The sequence below is a fragment of the Grampus griseus genome, assembly GCF_964374135.1.
Source record: "Grampus griseus genome assembly, chromosome: 5".
Classification (NCBI taxonomy): Eukaryota; Metazoa; Chordata; class Mammalia; order Artiodactyla; family Delphinidae; genus Grampus; species Grampus griseus.
This window is the reverse complement of record NC_138998.1, coordinates 86,208,738-86,225,422: the sequence shown is the minus strand read 5'-3', so window position 1 is coordinate 86,225,422 and position 16,685 is coordinate 86,208,738. Positions and strand designations below refer to the sequence as shown.

At 33.3% G+C, this 16,685-nt stretch overlaps 1 protein-coding gene across 1 annotated transcript in view; it reads left to right on the top strand.

Annotated features, from left to right (window-relative positions):
* Nucleotides 1-2,024: 2,024 nt before the first annotated feature.
* LOC309823165 (uncharacterized protein) overlaps nt 2,025-16,685 on the top strand; it is a gene marked incomplete at both ends in the record, with an annotated part of 52,531 nt that continues 37,870 nt past the window's right edge. The window contains 3 exons of the mRNA XM_082655323.1: nt 2,025-2,031; nt 3,378-3,516; nt 5,668-5,752. Of these exons, the coding sequence (XP_082511449.1) occupies nt 2,025-2,031; nt 3,378-3,516; nt 5,668-5,752 (231 nt within the window). The remainder of the gene's footprint in view (nt 2,032-3,377; nt 3,517-5,667; nt 5,753-16,685) is intronic.

Sequence of the window (16,685 nt, the reverse complement as noted above, 5' to 3'; positions counted from 1 at the left end):
ATATTGCTTCATGTCAGTCACTCAGTAAACTAGCTTAATGTTGAAAAATGCCAAATTTTTATACATTTACTTAGTTAAATTTTTTTCTGCTTGTAGTGGTTTTGTTGGAATATAGGGTCTATGTAGATTATGAGGACAGGGATGTGGGGAGGCAGTGTTGGGGCTAAATTCTCAATGTTCATCAAAATTCTTTGACTTGAATGCAAGAAACTTGAGCTCTTCCTTTGCATTTCATACTAGTGTTCATCACCCATTAATACTTTTAAAATCTTAATACTCTTAAATATATTATTTCTTCTTTTCTCAGTAAGTTGAAGAATCAGAAAAGGAAATATATATATGTCATATATGTACTTAATCAGTTTACCTATGTAGAGCAGGATATCCAATTGGTAAATGGACTCTACCTAACTTTTCTTCCACTTCCTCATTTCAGCACTTACTAGCCTGTTCCAATACTGAGAAGAGGTGTGCAAAAAATGTTAGAGATGAATAAAGAATGAATGGAACCAAGTGAAATAAATATGCTCAAATTAAAATAGAAGGAAGAGTTACAGTATACATACAGCCACCTCTCAGTTATGGAATTCTAGAGCTAGAAATTAGAAGACTAATGGGACAGAATTGGATAAGTAGACCATAATTTAAATGTTTAAAGAATAGTATTTATATAGACTTGAGAATTACTTCAGGATATTAAAAATAGTATATATTCAGAGTTGGGAATTACATTAGGATATTAAAAGTCTGATTTTGATTTATTACTTACAAAACACTACCAAATTAAATATTATTGCTAAGATTAAATGAAAGGCTTGCTTGTAGGAGGTGTGAGGTTTGATGAAGAATTTATAATGATATGTTGGGATTGAGTGATATATATATATATATATATATATATAATGTGTTAAGATTGTTAATCTTAATTTGGGCTAATTATATTCAAAGAGTAACCTGAGTTTTTGAAACATAATTTCAGAAGTATTACATAAATATGGTATCAACTTTGTCATTATCATCAAAATAAGAACACCCAAATTTAAATTCTCCACACTTGGGCAAAAGTGATAGGGCCACTTTATTCCTTAGCAAAAGAAAAAATTCCATTAAAAGGAAATCTTTAGACTAGTGTAGAATAGGTAGCACACTTGACACATTGGGATTTTTTATTTTTGCCACTGACAAGGTGTATGACCTTTGTCAAATAACCTTGGTCATGTAATCTTAATAGGTTTCAATTGGCCTATTGTTAAAAACCGAATACAAAACTACAACTTACATGGTGGGAAAAGTGATAGTGTAGAAGATAAGACTAGCCGTAAATCATCCCAAGTCTTTTTTCTACATTTATAAGAGCAGAGTAATACTTGACTGGCTTGGTTTTCAAATCTTTTTCTCATGTAGCACATATTCAAATGGAGTTAGTAGTGATTAGAGAAATGAGCAACAACAGGAAGATAAACCAGGTATGTATTAGCAGATGAGGGTAACATCCTGAACAATGAAGCTGGTTATATTGTTTAAAATAATTGTATATTTTTAGATTCTATTCAGTATTTGAAAGATCAGATTGGGTTCCTTGGCGCTCATTGGTATAAGATTTTTAGTCTAGAATGAGGCTAATGAACCATTAATAAACACAAGATCATTAGTTTGCTGAAGAGATTTTTATAATTGACAAGAAAGTAAAACGTTGTGGGTTTTTTTGTTTTTTTGTTTTTTTTTTGCGTTACGCAGGCCTCTCACTGTTGTGGCCTCTCCCGTTGCGGAGCACAGGCTCCGGACGCGCAGGCTCAGCGGCCATGGCTCACAGGCCCAGCCGCTCCGCGGCATGTGGGATCGTCCCGGACCGGGGCACAAACCCTCATCCCCTGCATCGGCAGGCGGACTCTCAACCACTGCTCCACCAGGGAAGCCCTAAAATGTTGTTTTTAGCAATCTAAAACACCACATGAATCACATTTTAATATGAACAGTTGGGAAATGCTTCTAAATACACTATGTATGTATTTGGAAATACCGTGATGGTAAGTAGGTAAAACATATTTCAAAACTGATAGTGCTTAATTCTATTTAAATTTGCCATGTCTGGATTCCAACAGTAATTGTAATTATTTAAGGGTGTATATGAACGTCAATTTAATTGAAGACTAAGAGCTCGGCGTTTCCAAATAGGGGACCCAAAAGGAGAGACTACGTTAGATGTTGCGAAAAACCATTTCCCAAAAAGGGCTTATGGGTGGAGGTTTCTATCCTGCCCTAACCTAGCTTTATTTCACCCTGTGTTCTCTCCTATTCATTGACTGAATGACCTTGGGCAGAATATTTAACTTTAGAATAGCAGTATCTTCATTTATAGAATGTTACCTTAAATATCTTTCTTACTGGTTAGAAAGATAAAATCATGTATATTGAAGGTTCTTTGTAACTGATGGGTTGCTTCACAAAATTCAGTTATTGGGTTTAATATGGCTGTAATTGTCAAAATAATACTCATAAGGATTGATGGTTTTGTCATATCCATAATACTTATATTTGAAAATAACTTTAGTAAATTCCTTTAATTGGGAGTTCATAAAGTAGGGTGATATTTTTTTTAGAATTGTGTGAAATGCTAACTATTAAGTATGTTTTTAACATCCTTTCTTATAAAATTTTGTGATGCAGGCTGGAAAAGAGAAATTGGTATTCAGAAATGATAGAGTGTGTCTATAGTCAGGAGACAGGGAAGAATTTACATAATTTTGTAGTATAGACACTATCTTAAAGTGTAATTTGTATTAAATGTGTGTGAACTAAAGGAAGTTATCTGCAGCAAGTACTGTTTTAATAATACTTCTATTTTAAAAACTTAGATTTTGCAATGTCACTTTTTGACTATTTATTACGTCTGGGATATTTTCTGTTTTTTAGTGTTGTTTTCCCTTTCTTGAAGGTTTTTGGTTTCTTAGAATTTCTTTTAATGGAATGAAAGGTAAAAATCTATTCAATACATTGTTGGCTAACTCCATTAAAGAATACTGAATTTTTTTTTTATCACCTTTTAGAGTAAGAACTTAGTTTTCACCCTTTTCTCTATCTTCTTTTCTCGTTCAGACATTCTTTGCCCGTTGACAGTAGATTCACTCATTGATACCTGACTGGGGCTATTCTTTTCATCACTTTAAAAAAGTAAAGTTGGAGTGCTAAGGTGACATCTTGCAAGGAATAAATGTGTTAGCATAATGCTCCAAAAAGTAACGAATCAAATTTGGGGTCATCTAAACTTGTGGTTGGATAACATACTTAATCAGTCCTTGCACACTGTAGAAATCAGAGGACACAAACTCAAGAACTCTTAAAATTGTTTAAAAAACCTAATTTTTGTTACTTTACAGATGTTCCACTTAAGCAGACCTCTTCTATAGCTGTAGCTGGAGCTGTAATTGGAGCTGTCCTTGCCCTTTTCATCATTGCCATCTTTGTGACTGTGCTGTTGACTCCTCGAAAAAAGAGACCATCCTACCTTGACAAAGTGTAGGTAAATTTTTTGCTTGTGTTCAACTATGAATATTCAGTATGTGGCCGTCGTTATCTTTACAGCTACTCATATGAAAACTGTCTGAGGGATGGAAGTAAAGATACTGTTAGGTCTTTGTAAGATGACTGGTTTTGTCAGGAAGTCTGACTACATTTTGGTAAATAAACAGTTGCAAGGGGCTGCTAGAGACAAATATATTAGACACCTTTTTAACCTACAGTATATTACATACCTTTCCAAATGGTAACATAATGACTCTACGTTGTCCTGCCTTCTGAATAAAAATGCAGGTCTTCCATGAAGTGGTTGAAAGACAGATATAAAAAATCTTAGAAGTTTAAATTACTTCTTTAAATTGCTTATGCCGGTCTTATGTATAGATATAACTAACTCTAAACTGCCAGAAGTTATTAAATACATTGAGTTTTAAAGCTTTTATCTTAAAGAAATTTGGTTTTGGTGAATTACAAAATGTGCTTTTATTTAAAGAGAAAGCAATGTTTTGGACCTAATCATGAGATAGAATTACAAAACAGAAATTGCACTCTGTTGTATAATCAAAAGACCGAAGTCCCAGTTCCCTTAATTCCATCAGCAGCTTTTGTTGCTTCATCTGTGAAATGTGAATAATACTTTTCCTGCTTACCTCACATGGCTGTGATAAGAGTAGAATAAGATGATGTTTCTGAACTGTGAAGTTCTATACAAATGACATTATTTCTTGTGTGGTTATTAGTGATTTTATATGACATGAGGCTGGCTCTGAAGGAATGTATTTCTTCTCTCTTCATAAATGCTTTGTGTATGTCTCTGCCTCTCTAATCTGGCACAGTTAGAGCACTGATCTTTTTGGATTAAGGACACCTGGGTGTTAGCTCTATTACGATCAAATTAGTGGTATGATCATGAACGAGTCACATCACCTCCATGAACCTTGGTTTTCTCACCTAAATAACTTACGGCATCTTGCAGCTATACATTTGCTGTGATTTTTGTTACATTAAAGGAAATAATTACTTTAAATAAAAGGACTATAAAATACCCTTTCAGTCTAATACCTGTAAGACCGATTCCTCTAATATTTCAAGAGTATCTAGCTTGTGGTTAACTTCATCTTAGTTGCCAGATTATCTCAAACTTTTCTATAATTTCCAAAAGATAATTTACTAGTAGACTAGTAATTACATCCATGTAATCATTTTATTTATTATTTGAATTCTGTTCATTTAAAATATTATTTCATGCCCACATGGAGAAGTGAGAATTTGTAATTTCTTTGGCCTCTATAGCTTTCATCCTCTTTATCTTTTAATATAGGTAAAATTTTTATTTGATTTACTGATCTCAATTACTGAAAATTAGTTATCTGTGATCTTCAAAAGTAGGAGAATATATGAAAAATTATTTTCTAAAATGCAGAGAGCTACAAGGTATATTTAATTCTATTTTTGTTGTAATGCAACAATTTAAAAATATATGAAAATACTTTTTTTTAGTAGATTAGGTCATTTTGGCAAAGATAAATGCATTCCCCAAGGATGTAATGGTCTCTTCATTTATTTCAGGTGCCAAGATTTATAATGGTTTGTAGATTGAAAATCTTAATTTACATGATGAATATTCTAAGAATGACCATGGCTTTTGAAAACTAATTATGGAAGTATTTCCAAAATATAGTATAAGCATATTTTTTCATTATCATTTTAAGATACAGTCTTTTAAATCACTATTATGACACTTTGGAGGAAAGTGTTTTCCATTACACATGTTTGACTATATTTAAAATGTTGGTAGGCATAGTCATATGTAAAAATGTGCAGTACTTAATTAGTCATATACTAGATTACTTGCCTAATAATAATGTTCAAAAAATACTTCTATTTGCTTTTTTAGATTTTTCAAAGAATTGTTTATTTCAGATTAGTCCTAGACATTAGAACCTTTAAAACCAGTTCACTTTTTTGTTCCAATTATGATTGATTAATGGAAATGTAAGAACTGAATTAAACATGTATGCTAATACAAATATTAGTATGAGGAAAATATTCTCAAAACTTAAGCGAATCTTGAATGTTTCCCCCACCCACCCTTTTTTTTTGTTTTTTTGCTAAAAGTGGCAATCACATTTTTTAAACTTTTTAATGCAGGATCGACCTTCCACCCACACATAAACCACCTCCTATGTATGAAGGACAGTCCCCCCCTTTGCCTCAGAAAGACCTTCTATATCCGGTAAGTGTTCCCGAGTACACGTAAAATAAAATGAAATAAAAAATATTAAGCAATGTATATTATTTGTTTCAAAATGTTATCTAGTCATTATACATTAAATATTACATAATAATATATAATCATTTCTCTGAAACATTCAAGGGATCAAATTTAGTCTACAGATTGGTAAGAAAAGAAGCTATGGCCAGTATAGGTAAGACAAATCAACACTGTATTAGGAGTACAAATTTTTACAAAAGCTTATGGCTGAAGACTTATTGTTAATAGAGTTTTATTGACGTAACGATCCATTGTAAAATATGCATTTTTATATAAAATAAAAGGTAGAAAAATTGAATGGTAGGGTCTAATTTATGATGGAGAGGTTTTTCTCCTTGGCATATGTATTTTATTTTTGTTTATTTTTCAGTATATGCAAAATTTTCAGTATATGCATCTAAGTCTTAGCATTCCTTTATTTAGCAACAAAAGGTTTATATTCCAATTTAAAATTCTGGGCATGAATATTGGGCCCCATTTTACACTTAACGATAATTGAAAATTTCTTTTGGAATCAGTTTACAGTAATTCGTGTGAAAGTATTGATTCAGTGCTTCTGTCTTAGATTCTATATCTAGATTAATATGCTCTACTTGGGAAGGTTTAAGCCATAATGCTTTTATTCTTAACTTTAATTGTTTTGTTTTTGCTTTTTTTCTCTATCACCCATGCAGCCTCCTGGGGCTCTAACCCTGTATTGGGGTTTTATTACCTGTGACACTATAATATTTTTCTCCTAAATTATGTCCTGTATCTTCAGCTTGAGTAAGGCAAAGGAATATTTCTGTTAAGATGTTCTCAGCTTCTGTTCCTAGGTTGACCATATAATCAGTCTCCTGCCTGAGCATGGGGCAGGGAGGAGCATTCCGTGGCATGTGCACTCACTGACAATGGGCACCACCTTTGTCATCTTGCACAAGTTTGGTGTCTTAGGGATGAAGATGCGTCATCTTTACAGAACTCTGTTTTCACATAAAGAATATAGCCTCACATCTTTTTTGGCAAATAAATTAACTTGACAAGTAGTGTGAAATGTCAACAAAATATTTAGCTAAAGGTGTTAACTGCTGCAGATGGATAGCTGTTTTTCTCCCTCCACAAAGCTAGTCACTAACTGGAGGATTTCTAGATTCAGGTGTGGGAATTTTTTAAGAATGTTGTTAGTAATTTTTTAGTACAACCCTAATTGCATACAATTTTATTCTTGTCCTTAAAATCAGTTTATTTACTTGTTATTTAATATTTTCAAATTAAATATTTATAAAAGCTTATGAATTGAAAAAAAATTATTCGGCTCAGATCATATGTCCTGGGTTTTAGTTAAGAAAATATAATTTCTATATATGTAAGTGCTGCTAAATAAACACAAAAGGAAGATTTTTCTTGGATGACTTGACAGTGGTACAAACTGCAGTTTTTATCCTTGGAGTCAGAGAAGTCTTCCTGGATGGATCAATTTTGGAAGTAGGATTTTGATACATGTGATAAAATTACTCAGTTGTTGATTAGAGTAAATTGCATAATCACAAGCATAAATCTAGGTGAAAATGAACAGTTATGTGAAAGAGTAATAGAAATTTTAGAAAGGAAATTGGTGGGACAGCATCTGCAGTGGATAACAAACATTGGACTTTGGGAGTCAGAGACCATTTACATTTAGTACTATTGTGACTTTTTTCTCATCTGTTAAATTCAGCAGGTGAAAAACATGATTGTTTCCCTCTTCTAGCTATAAAACTGAGTCTATAAAATATTGCTAAGGGTCAGCTGGTTGCTGTCATTTTGCTTAGGAGAGTCAAAACTTGAGTTGGAGATGAAATAATTCTTAATTCTATAAAGATTTTGGGAATAATTGAGGCTAAAATCATTATCCATCAGTAAGATAATTTGTTATGATTCATGTGTTATAATGTCGTATGTTAATTATATGGCTGTCTGCGTTTTAATTAATGTTGTGATATCAAAATGCAAAATACATAGAACTGTTTCCTGGTTACCAAGAAATCTGTAAGTGTGTAATTACTATCTAATTAGTTTCATGCAATGATAGCCTGCTGTAATAGTAAATGCCTTCGTAATGTTCCGCTTCAGTAGATAACTTGTCAACTTTAAACTCATGAGGTAATTCCTAATTGAAGTCATTAGTCCCTAACCCTCACAGCCAGGCCATGCTCCCAAATATTACCATGGCTTTAAGGAAGAGAGTCCCACTTGTTCTACTCATCAGTGTTCTACCCTCGGGAAACCACAGAAAGAAAGAGTTCTTACTACTTAACTTTTGTTTCCCCTGCTTAACCATTACTTTTGTGATAATAGTGCCAAAACTCATACCTGAGAATTTTCCCTCTAAATATAAGTTAGGAGGATGAGGTCTGGTATTGTGAGGGGGTGATTTCCTTGAGTGGGAATGGAACTATTACCATACTGCAGAGAAGATGCATGGAGGCACACATAAGTATGAGGGAAATAAAAAGAAGAATGTCTTGCCTGAAGGCAAAGAATAATTAATACCACCAGCTTGTCATGTTATTAGTTGATAATCCTAGAAAAGTGAGTCTTCATTTAGGAAACAAATACTAACTCAGGACATTTTTTCTTAACATTATAGGTAATAAGTAGGTATATTTTTGGTACAAAAAAATCCAAATACTACAGAAATTTAGAGTTAACGGTTAAAGTTCTGTTTCATCCCCCTATCCCCCAATATATTATTTCTTTCCCTAGAGGTTACCATTGTTAGGAATTTAAATATCCTCCCAAACTTTTTCCACAAGTTTACTTTGAAGTATACATCATCCATATTTACATCTACAAGTAGTTTCTTTATAAACATAAATGTGGTCATAGAAATTGCTTTTTCCACTCTACTACCAATGTTTTTCGGAGTGACTAATGTTGCCACCTTTATCAAAATCCTCTGGGTTATTAAAAATGAAGATTCTTGAACACACATTCAGTTTCACTGAATCAGTATCCCAGGGGTTGGAGACAATGGGCATTTTACCTAGCTCACCAGGTGAATTTTAATGCACATTCAGGTTTGAGAACTATTGCTATTTCTCTGTCTCATTCTTAATGGCTGTAATAGTATTCCATTGTGTTGATATACCACAAATTACCTAATGATATTCCTAGGTTTTTTTTTCTATTACAGTAATTGCTGCATTGAGTGTACTTTTACATATTTTATTGTACACATATATTTATAAAATATATGCAAAGAAATAGAATTACTGTGAATATTTTTTACATTTAAATAGGTGTCACATTGCTGGCCAGCCTAGCTGTATTAATTTATGTTCCCATAAACAGTATATTAAAACCCATTTCCCTCTCTAATACAGTTTAGTAGAACTTTTGTTGTTGTTGTTGCCAGTTTGATAAAACTGGAAAAACAGTTCATTTAAAAGCTTCATAGATTACTGGAAGAAGTTTCATAATTGATTGCCTATTTGTAGTTCTGTAAACCACCTATTTGCATCTTTTTTCAAATTTTCAGTTACTTTTTGAACTTCCCTTGTTAATTTTTTAGCAGCTCTTTGATATGGACAGTAATCTTTTGTCTTATATTCGTCTCTTATTTTTTAACTTTATAGTGTCATACAGAACGTTTACGTTTTTATGTAGTTAAAATCTCTTTATCTTTTTCCTCATAGTTTCTGGAAGTTATATATTATCTAAAAAGACCATTTCCCCCTCTCTCCCTGATCTGAAATGTTAAAAAATCATACAAAACTCTTCACAGTTTTATGGGATTTTTTTTTTATTTTAAATAATTTAAAACTTAGGTTTGCTTATGATATAAGGTAGTGACCTACGTTTTTTCCCCAATGGTATAACCAATTGTCCAAAAATTATTGAATTGGCTGTCCTTTTCTATGGTTTGAGGACACTCTTATCCTAAAATAAGTTCCCATATATATTAGGTATATTTCTGAACTCTTAGTTTTGTTATGTTGTTCTGTGTTTCTCTTCTTAAAGCAAGACAACACTGTTTTTTTTTAATTTACTTTTATTGAAGTATAGTTGATTCCCAGGGTTGTGTTAGTTTCTGGTGTACAGCAAAGTGACTCAGTTATACGTACGTGTGTGTGTATATATATATACACACATACATACATACACATACATATGTGTGTGTGTATCTGTATAATACTTTTCCATATTCTTTTCCATTATGGTTTGTTACAGGATATTGAATACAGTTCCCTGTGCTATACAGTAGGACTTTGTTGTTTATCTATTCTATATATAATAGTTTGCATCCGCTAGTATTTCAGCAGAATTTACTATCTGAAAAAATTATGATTTTTTTCCCCAGTAATTCATTATCATATATCATAGTCTTTAGTAAATTTTTGTAAATGTTCATCGCAGTCTTGTGGAGGAAGAGTGTTTCTACATTTTTTTTTGAGTGGCTAATACATGCAAAACAGTATAAAAGGGTATTTTCTAAAGTCTTAGTACCATTTTCCATTCCTACTTACCCTAACCCCACCACCTCCTACAGAAAACCATTTTTATCAATTTCTTCTTGTTTGTCTTCATATGGTTTATGTAAAACATAGACAAGGAAACACACACACATTTTATCTTTTCTCGGATAAAAGGTAACATATATACACTGTTACATATCTTGCCATTTCCTCTTAAGATATACTGGAGCTCTTTCTTTTTGGGGTAAAAATCATTCTCATTCTTTCTTATGTCTACTAAGATTCTAATGTGTGTATATTATGTAGTTTGTAATGTCAAAGTATTTTAGTAAACCAATAATGCTGCAGTGAATAGCTTTGTATATATGCTATTTTGTATCTATGCAAGTATAATCTGCAGGCTACATTTTTAGACTTGATCTTGCTACAGCAAGTAGTAAATGTGTTTATATTTTTTATAAGTACTGTCAAATTATCCTCTATAAATATTGTACTGTTTTTTACTCGTGTGAGTAATGTATGAAAGTGCCTGTTTCTCCACATTCTCACCAACAGTATATGTATTCCACTTGATTATTGGTAATCTGATAGGTGGAAAATAGTAAATATATAATTGCAATTTTTCAATCTCATTATTAGCAAGTTTCAGCATCTTTTCAAGTTTTAAACGATCATTTTTTTTTCCTGCAAGCTGCCATTCTTTTGTGTGCTATTTAAAAATTTTATAAATAGATATGAAAATTTTTTGTTTTGATTCCAGCATGAATAATATGTACATTGTTCATTGGTATCTAAATTTGTGGTATACAGTGTTAAGTAAGATGACTCATATTCCCATAGATTTATGTGATAAAATAAGAAGATTGAAAAATTAAGAAACTATGTTATGACTAGAACCCTAATGTTATCAAATTGTGTGGCTTTAGAAACATGATGGTCCTACTTGTTATCAAGTTCTGGAGTTAGAGATATGTCCTCCAGGTATCTTAATTTCAGTTACTAATCATACCATATTTCATTTATGGCTTTCTTGAACCTGTTCACCCTACTACTCTTTATAGTTTTATAGATTCTCATTATTTCTCCTCAAAACTCAGCTTTCCAACATATCACTGCCAGTTTCCAATAGTATTTTTAGATAAGCTGTTTATGCTCATTATTAATGGTCTGGTGTTCTCCCTGGATCTGAATATTTTAACGTGTTTCCAGATACCAGATATCAGTAGTTATGGTCTTTGGGGTCAGGGAGAAGGGAGAGAGGAAGATGATAAAAGAATTAACATTTTTCTTCCAAATTCAAGGAGACTAAATGACTGAGTGTAATATTTAAGTAAATGAGTTCTGAGTATTTCTAGGATGGTTTTGCCCTAGAGTAGCAAAAAGTTTTCATCTGCCCATTGCCTCCAGTTAATAGGTAGTGGTAATTATTGATAAAAGTAGTAAAAGAATTGTAGGGCCTTGTTCTGGTCTGAGGAGGGAGAAAGTTTTATGAACAACAAAGCTTGGATGAAATATTGATTTATAAACAAATAATATCTAAATAATATATTCAAATAAAATATCAGTGTAACCTCTGAAGTATAAAGGATTGGTATTTTTACTAAGTCAGAGCTCTACTAATCAATCTTATAAATGAGAAAAGATAAACCTACTTGATATGGTTTCATAAAGATTAATAAATTACCATATGCTACATCCTTAGAACACTGCTTGGCACATAGTGAATACTATGTGTTTGCTGTTATTATCATTATTGTTAGTTAAAAAGAAGCTATGTAATTCTTAGAAAGTTACTAAAGAGACCAAGCAGTGAAATTATTTCAATAGCAGGATAAAATTGTTACTACTTTGGCTCATGTAAACTCGGCATATGTTGCTTTTCGAAATTATTGATACTTTTATTATAAGTTTAGTAGTGCTTGAAATGAAATTAAAATGGAGTTTGCATCTTTTCGTTCATAGTTCCGTTTTGTTTTTTTCTCTGTCATCCATTTATCAAACATATTTCTTAGGTACTAATATGTCAATATTGGGAATACATAGTCAATAAAACAGAGTTAAAAATTCTTGTCTTACTCTATGCCAATAAAATGGACAACCTGGAAGAAATGGACAAATTCTTAGAAATGCATAACCTGCCAAGACTGAATCAGGAAGAAATAGAAAACATAAACAGACCAATCACAAGCACTGAAATTGAAACTGTGATTAAAAATCTTCCAACAAACAAAAGCCCAGGACCAGATGGCTTCACAGGCAAATTCTATCAAACTTTTAGAGAAGAGCTAAGACCTATCCTTCTCAAACTCTTCCAAAATGTAGCAGGGGGAGGAACATTCCCAAACTCATTCTATGAGGCCACCATCACCTTGATACCAAAACCAGACAAGGATGTCACAAAGAAAGAAAACTACAAGCCAATATCACTGATGAACATAGATGCAAAACTCCTCAACAAAATACTAGCAAACAGAATCCAACAGCACATTAAAAGGATCATACACCATGATCAAGTGGGGTTTATTCCAGGAATGCAAGGATTCTTCAATATATGCGAATCAATCAATGTGATACACCATATTAACAAATAGAAGGAGAAAAACCATATGATCATCTCAATAGATGCAGAGAAAGCTTTTGACAAAATTCAACACCCATTTATGATAAAAACCCTGCAGAAGGTAGGCATCGAGGGAACTTTCCTCAACATAATAAAGGCCATATATGACAAACCCACAGCCAACATTGTCCTCAAGGGTGAAAAACTGAAAGCATTTCCACTAAGATCAGGAACAAGACAAGGTTGCCCACTCTCACCACTCTTATTCAACATAGTTTTGGAAGTTTTAGCCACAGCAATCAGAGAAGAAAAGGAAATAAAAAGAATCCAAATCGGAAAAGAAGAAGTAAAGCTGTCACTGTTTGCAGATGACATGATACTATACATAGAGAATCCTAAAGATGCTACCAGAAAACTACTAGAGCTAATCAATGAATTTGGTAAAGTAGCAGGATGCAAAATTAATGCACAGAAATCTCTGGCATTCCTGTACACTAATGAAAAATCTGAAAGTGAAATCAAGAAAACACTCCCATTTACCATTGCAACAAAAAGAATAAAATATCTAGGAATAAACCTACCTAAGGAGACAAAAGACATGTATGCAGAAAATTATGAGACACTGATGAAAGAAATTAAAGATGATACAAATAGATGGAGAGATATACCATGTTCTTGAATTGGAAGAATCAACATTGTGAAAATGACTCTACTACCCAAAGCAATCTACAGATTCAATGCAATCCCTATCAAACTATCACTGGCATTTTTCACAGAACTAGAACAAAAAATTTCACAATTTGTATGGAAACAAAAGACCCCGAATAGCCAAAGCAATCTTGAGAACGAAAAACGGAGCTGGAGGAATCAGGCTCCCTGACTTCAGACTATACTACAAAGCTACAGTAATCAAGACAGTATGGTACTGGCACAAAAACAGAAAGATAGATCAATGGAACAGGATAGAAAGCCCAGAGATAAACCTACGCACATATGGTCACCTTATCTTTGATAAAGGAGGCAGGAATGTACAGTGGAGAAAGGACAGCCTCTTCAATAAGTGGTGCTGAGAAACCTGGAGAGGTACATGTAAAAGTATGAGATCACTCCCTAACACCATACACAAAAATAAGCTCAAAATGGATTAAAGATCTAAAGGTAAGGCCAGAAACTATCAAACTCTTAGAGGAAAACATAGGCAGAACACTCTATGCCATAAATCACAACAAGATCCTTTTTGACCCACCTCCTAGAGAAATGGAAATAAAAACAAAAATAAACAAATGGGACCTAATGAAACTTCAAAGCTTTTCCACAGCAAAGGAAACCATAAACAAGATCAAAAGACAACCCTCAGAATGGGAGAAAATATTTGCAAATGAAGCAACTGACAAAGGATTAATCTCCAGAATTTATAAGCAGCTCATGCAGCTCAATAACAAAAAAACAAACCCAATCCAAAAATGGGCAGAAGAGCTAAATAGACATTTCTCCAAAGAAGATATACAGACTGCCAACAAACACATGAAAGAATGCTCAACATCATTAATCATTAGAGAAATGCAAATCAAAACTACAATGAGATATCACCTCACACCAGTCAGAATGGCCACCATCAAAAAATCTAGAAACAATAAATGCTGGAGAGGGTGTGGAGAAAAGGGCACACTCTTGCACTGCTGGTGCGAATGTGAATTGGTACAGCCACTATGGAGAATAGTATGGAGGTTCCTTAACAAACTACAAATAGAACTACCATATGACCCAGCAATCCCACTACTGGGCATATACCCTAGAAAACCATAATTCAAAAAGAGTCATGTACCAAAATGTTCATTGCAGCTCTATTTACAATAACCAGGAGATGGAAACAACCTAAGTGCCCATCATGAGATGAATGGATAAAGAAGATGTCACACATATATACAATGGAATATTACTCAGCCATGAAAAGAAATGAAATTGAGCTATTTGTAATGAGGTGGATGGACCTAGAGTCTGTCATACAGAGTGAAGTAAGTCAGAAAGAGAAAGACAAATACCGTATGCTAACACATATATATATGGAATTTAAGAAAAATAAATGTCATGAAGAACCTAGGAGTAAGACAGGAATAAAGACACAGACCTACTGGAGAATGGACTTGAGGATATGGGGAGGGGGAAGGGTAAGCTGTGACAAAGTGAGAGAGTGGCATGGACATATATACACTACCAAACGTAAAATAGCTAGTGGGAAGCAGCTGCATAGCACAGGGAGATCAGCTCCGTGCTTTGTGACCGCCTGGAGGGGTGGGATATGGAGGGTGGGAGGGAGGGAGATGCAAGAGGGAAGAGATATGGGAACACATGTATAACTGATTCACTTTGTTATAAAGTAGAAACTTACACACCATTGTAAACCAATTATACTCCAATAGAGATTTAAAAAAAAAATTCTTTATGGAGCTTACATTTTAGTGACAAATAGGTAAATGCCTATGTTTTTTCCCCCTTTTTTTGGAAAGAATTTTATTGAAGTATAATTGGCATACAGCAGATACACAAACACATACATACATAGATACCCTAGAAACACCACCACAATAAATATAATGTATATAGTCATCATTTTCAAAAGTTTCCTGGTACCCCTTTGTAATCTTCCTCTCTTGTCATTTCCCTGATCCCTTTCTACATCCCAGGGAACCAACTACTAATCTGCTTTCTATCTATATACATTAGTTTAAATGTTCTTGAATTTTATGTAACAATCATACAGTAGATTCTCTTTTCTGGTCTTGCTTCTTTCACTCCACATAATGATTTTGAGATTTCTTCATGTTGTTTTGGTCTTTCTTTTATTCCTTTTAGATAGGTGTACCTTGTAGAGATACTACATTTTGTTTATACATTTACCTATTGATGGATATTTGCATTATTTCCAGTTTGGGGTTATTATAAGCAATGCTGCTATGAACATTTATGTATGTCTTTGTGTGAACATATGCTTTCATTTGTCTTGGGTAAACCTGTACATGTGGAATGACTGGATCATATGGTAAATGTAACTTAAAAAGTGTAACTTTTTAAGAAAATGCCAAACTGTCATCCTAAGTGGTTTTACCATTTATGTTCCCACCAGCAATGTATGAGTTGCTCCATACCCTTGCTACCATTTATTATTATCAGACTTTAAAAATTTTAGGTACTAATAGGTGTGTGGTTAGTTCATTTTTATTTTAGTTTTTTCCCTAATTACTAATACATGTAACTTTTTTTCCTTTGCTGATTTGGCTTCTTTAATGAAGTCTCTGTTCAAATATTTGCTCATTTTTATTGGATTTTTAAAAATTATTGGATTTTGAGTGTTCTTTATATGTTTTGTGTTATGGAATGCGTGTTTGTGCCCCTCCCACTCATTCATACATTGAAACCCTCATCACCAATGTGATAGTATTTGACAGTGGGACCTTTGGGAGTGATTAGGTCACCAAGCTGGAGCTCTTATAATGGGATTAGTGCCCTCAGTAAAAAGAGACAGGGGAGAGCTTATTTCTCTTTCTTTTCTCTGCCTTGTGAGATTACAACAAGAAGATAGCTGACTGCAAGCTAGGAAGAGGGCCCTCACCAAGAACCGAAATCTTAGACACATAGGAGGTTTGGACTTCCATAGAACTGTGAGAAATAAGTGTTTATTCTTTGCTTAAAGAATGGCTTCATCTATATGTGTTAATATACGATATTTGTTTTTCTCCTTCTGGCTTACTTCACTTTGTATAATAGATTCTACCATGCATAAATTAGATAGCTAGTGGGAACATGCTATAAAGCGTAGGAAGCTCAGCGCCGTGCTCTGTGATGTCCTAGAATGGGTGGGAGGAGAGGGGGGTTGGGAGGGAGGTCCAAGAGGGAGGGC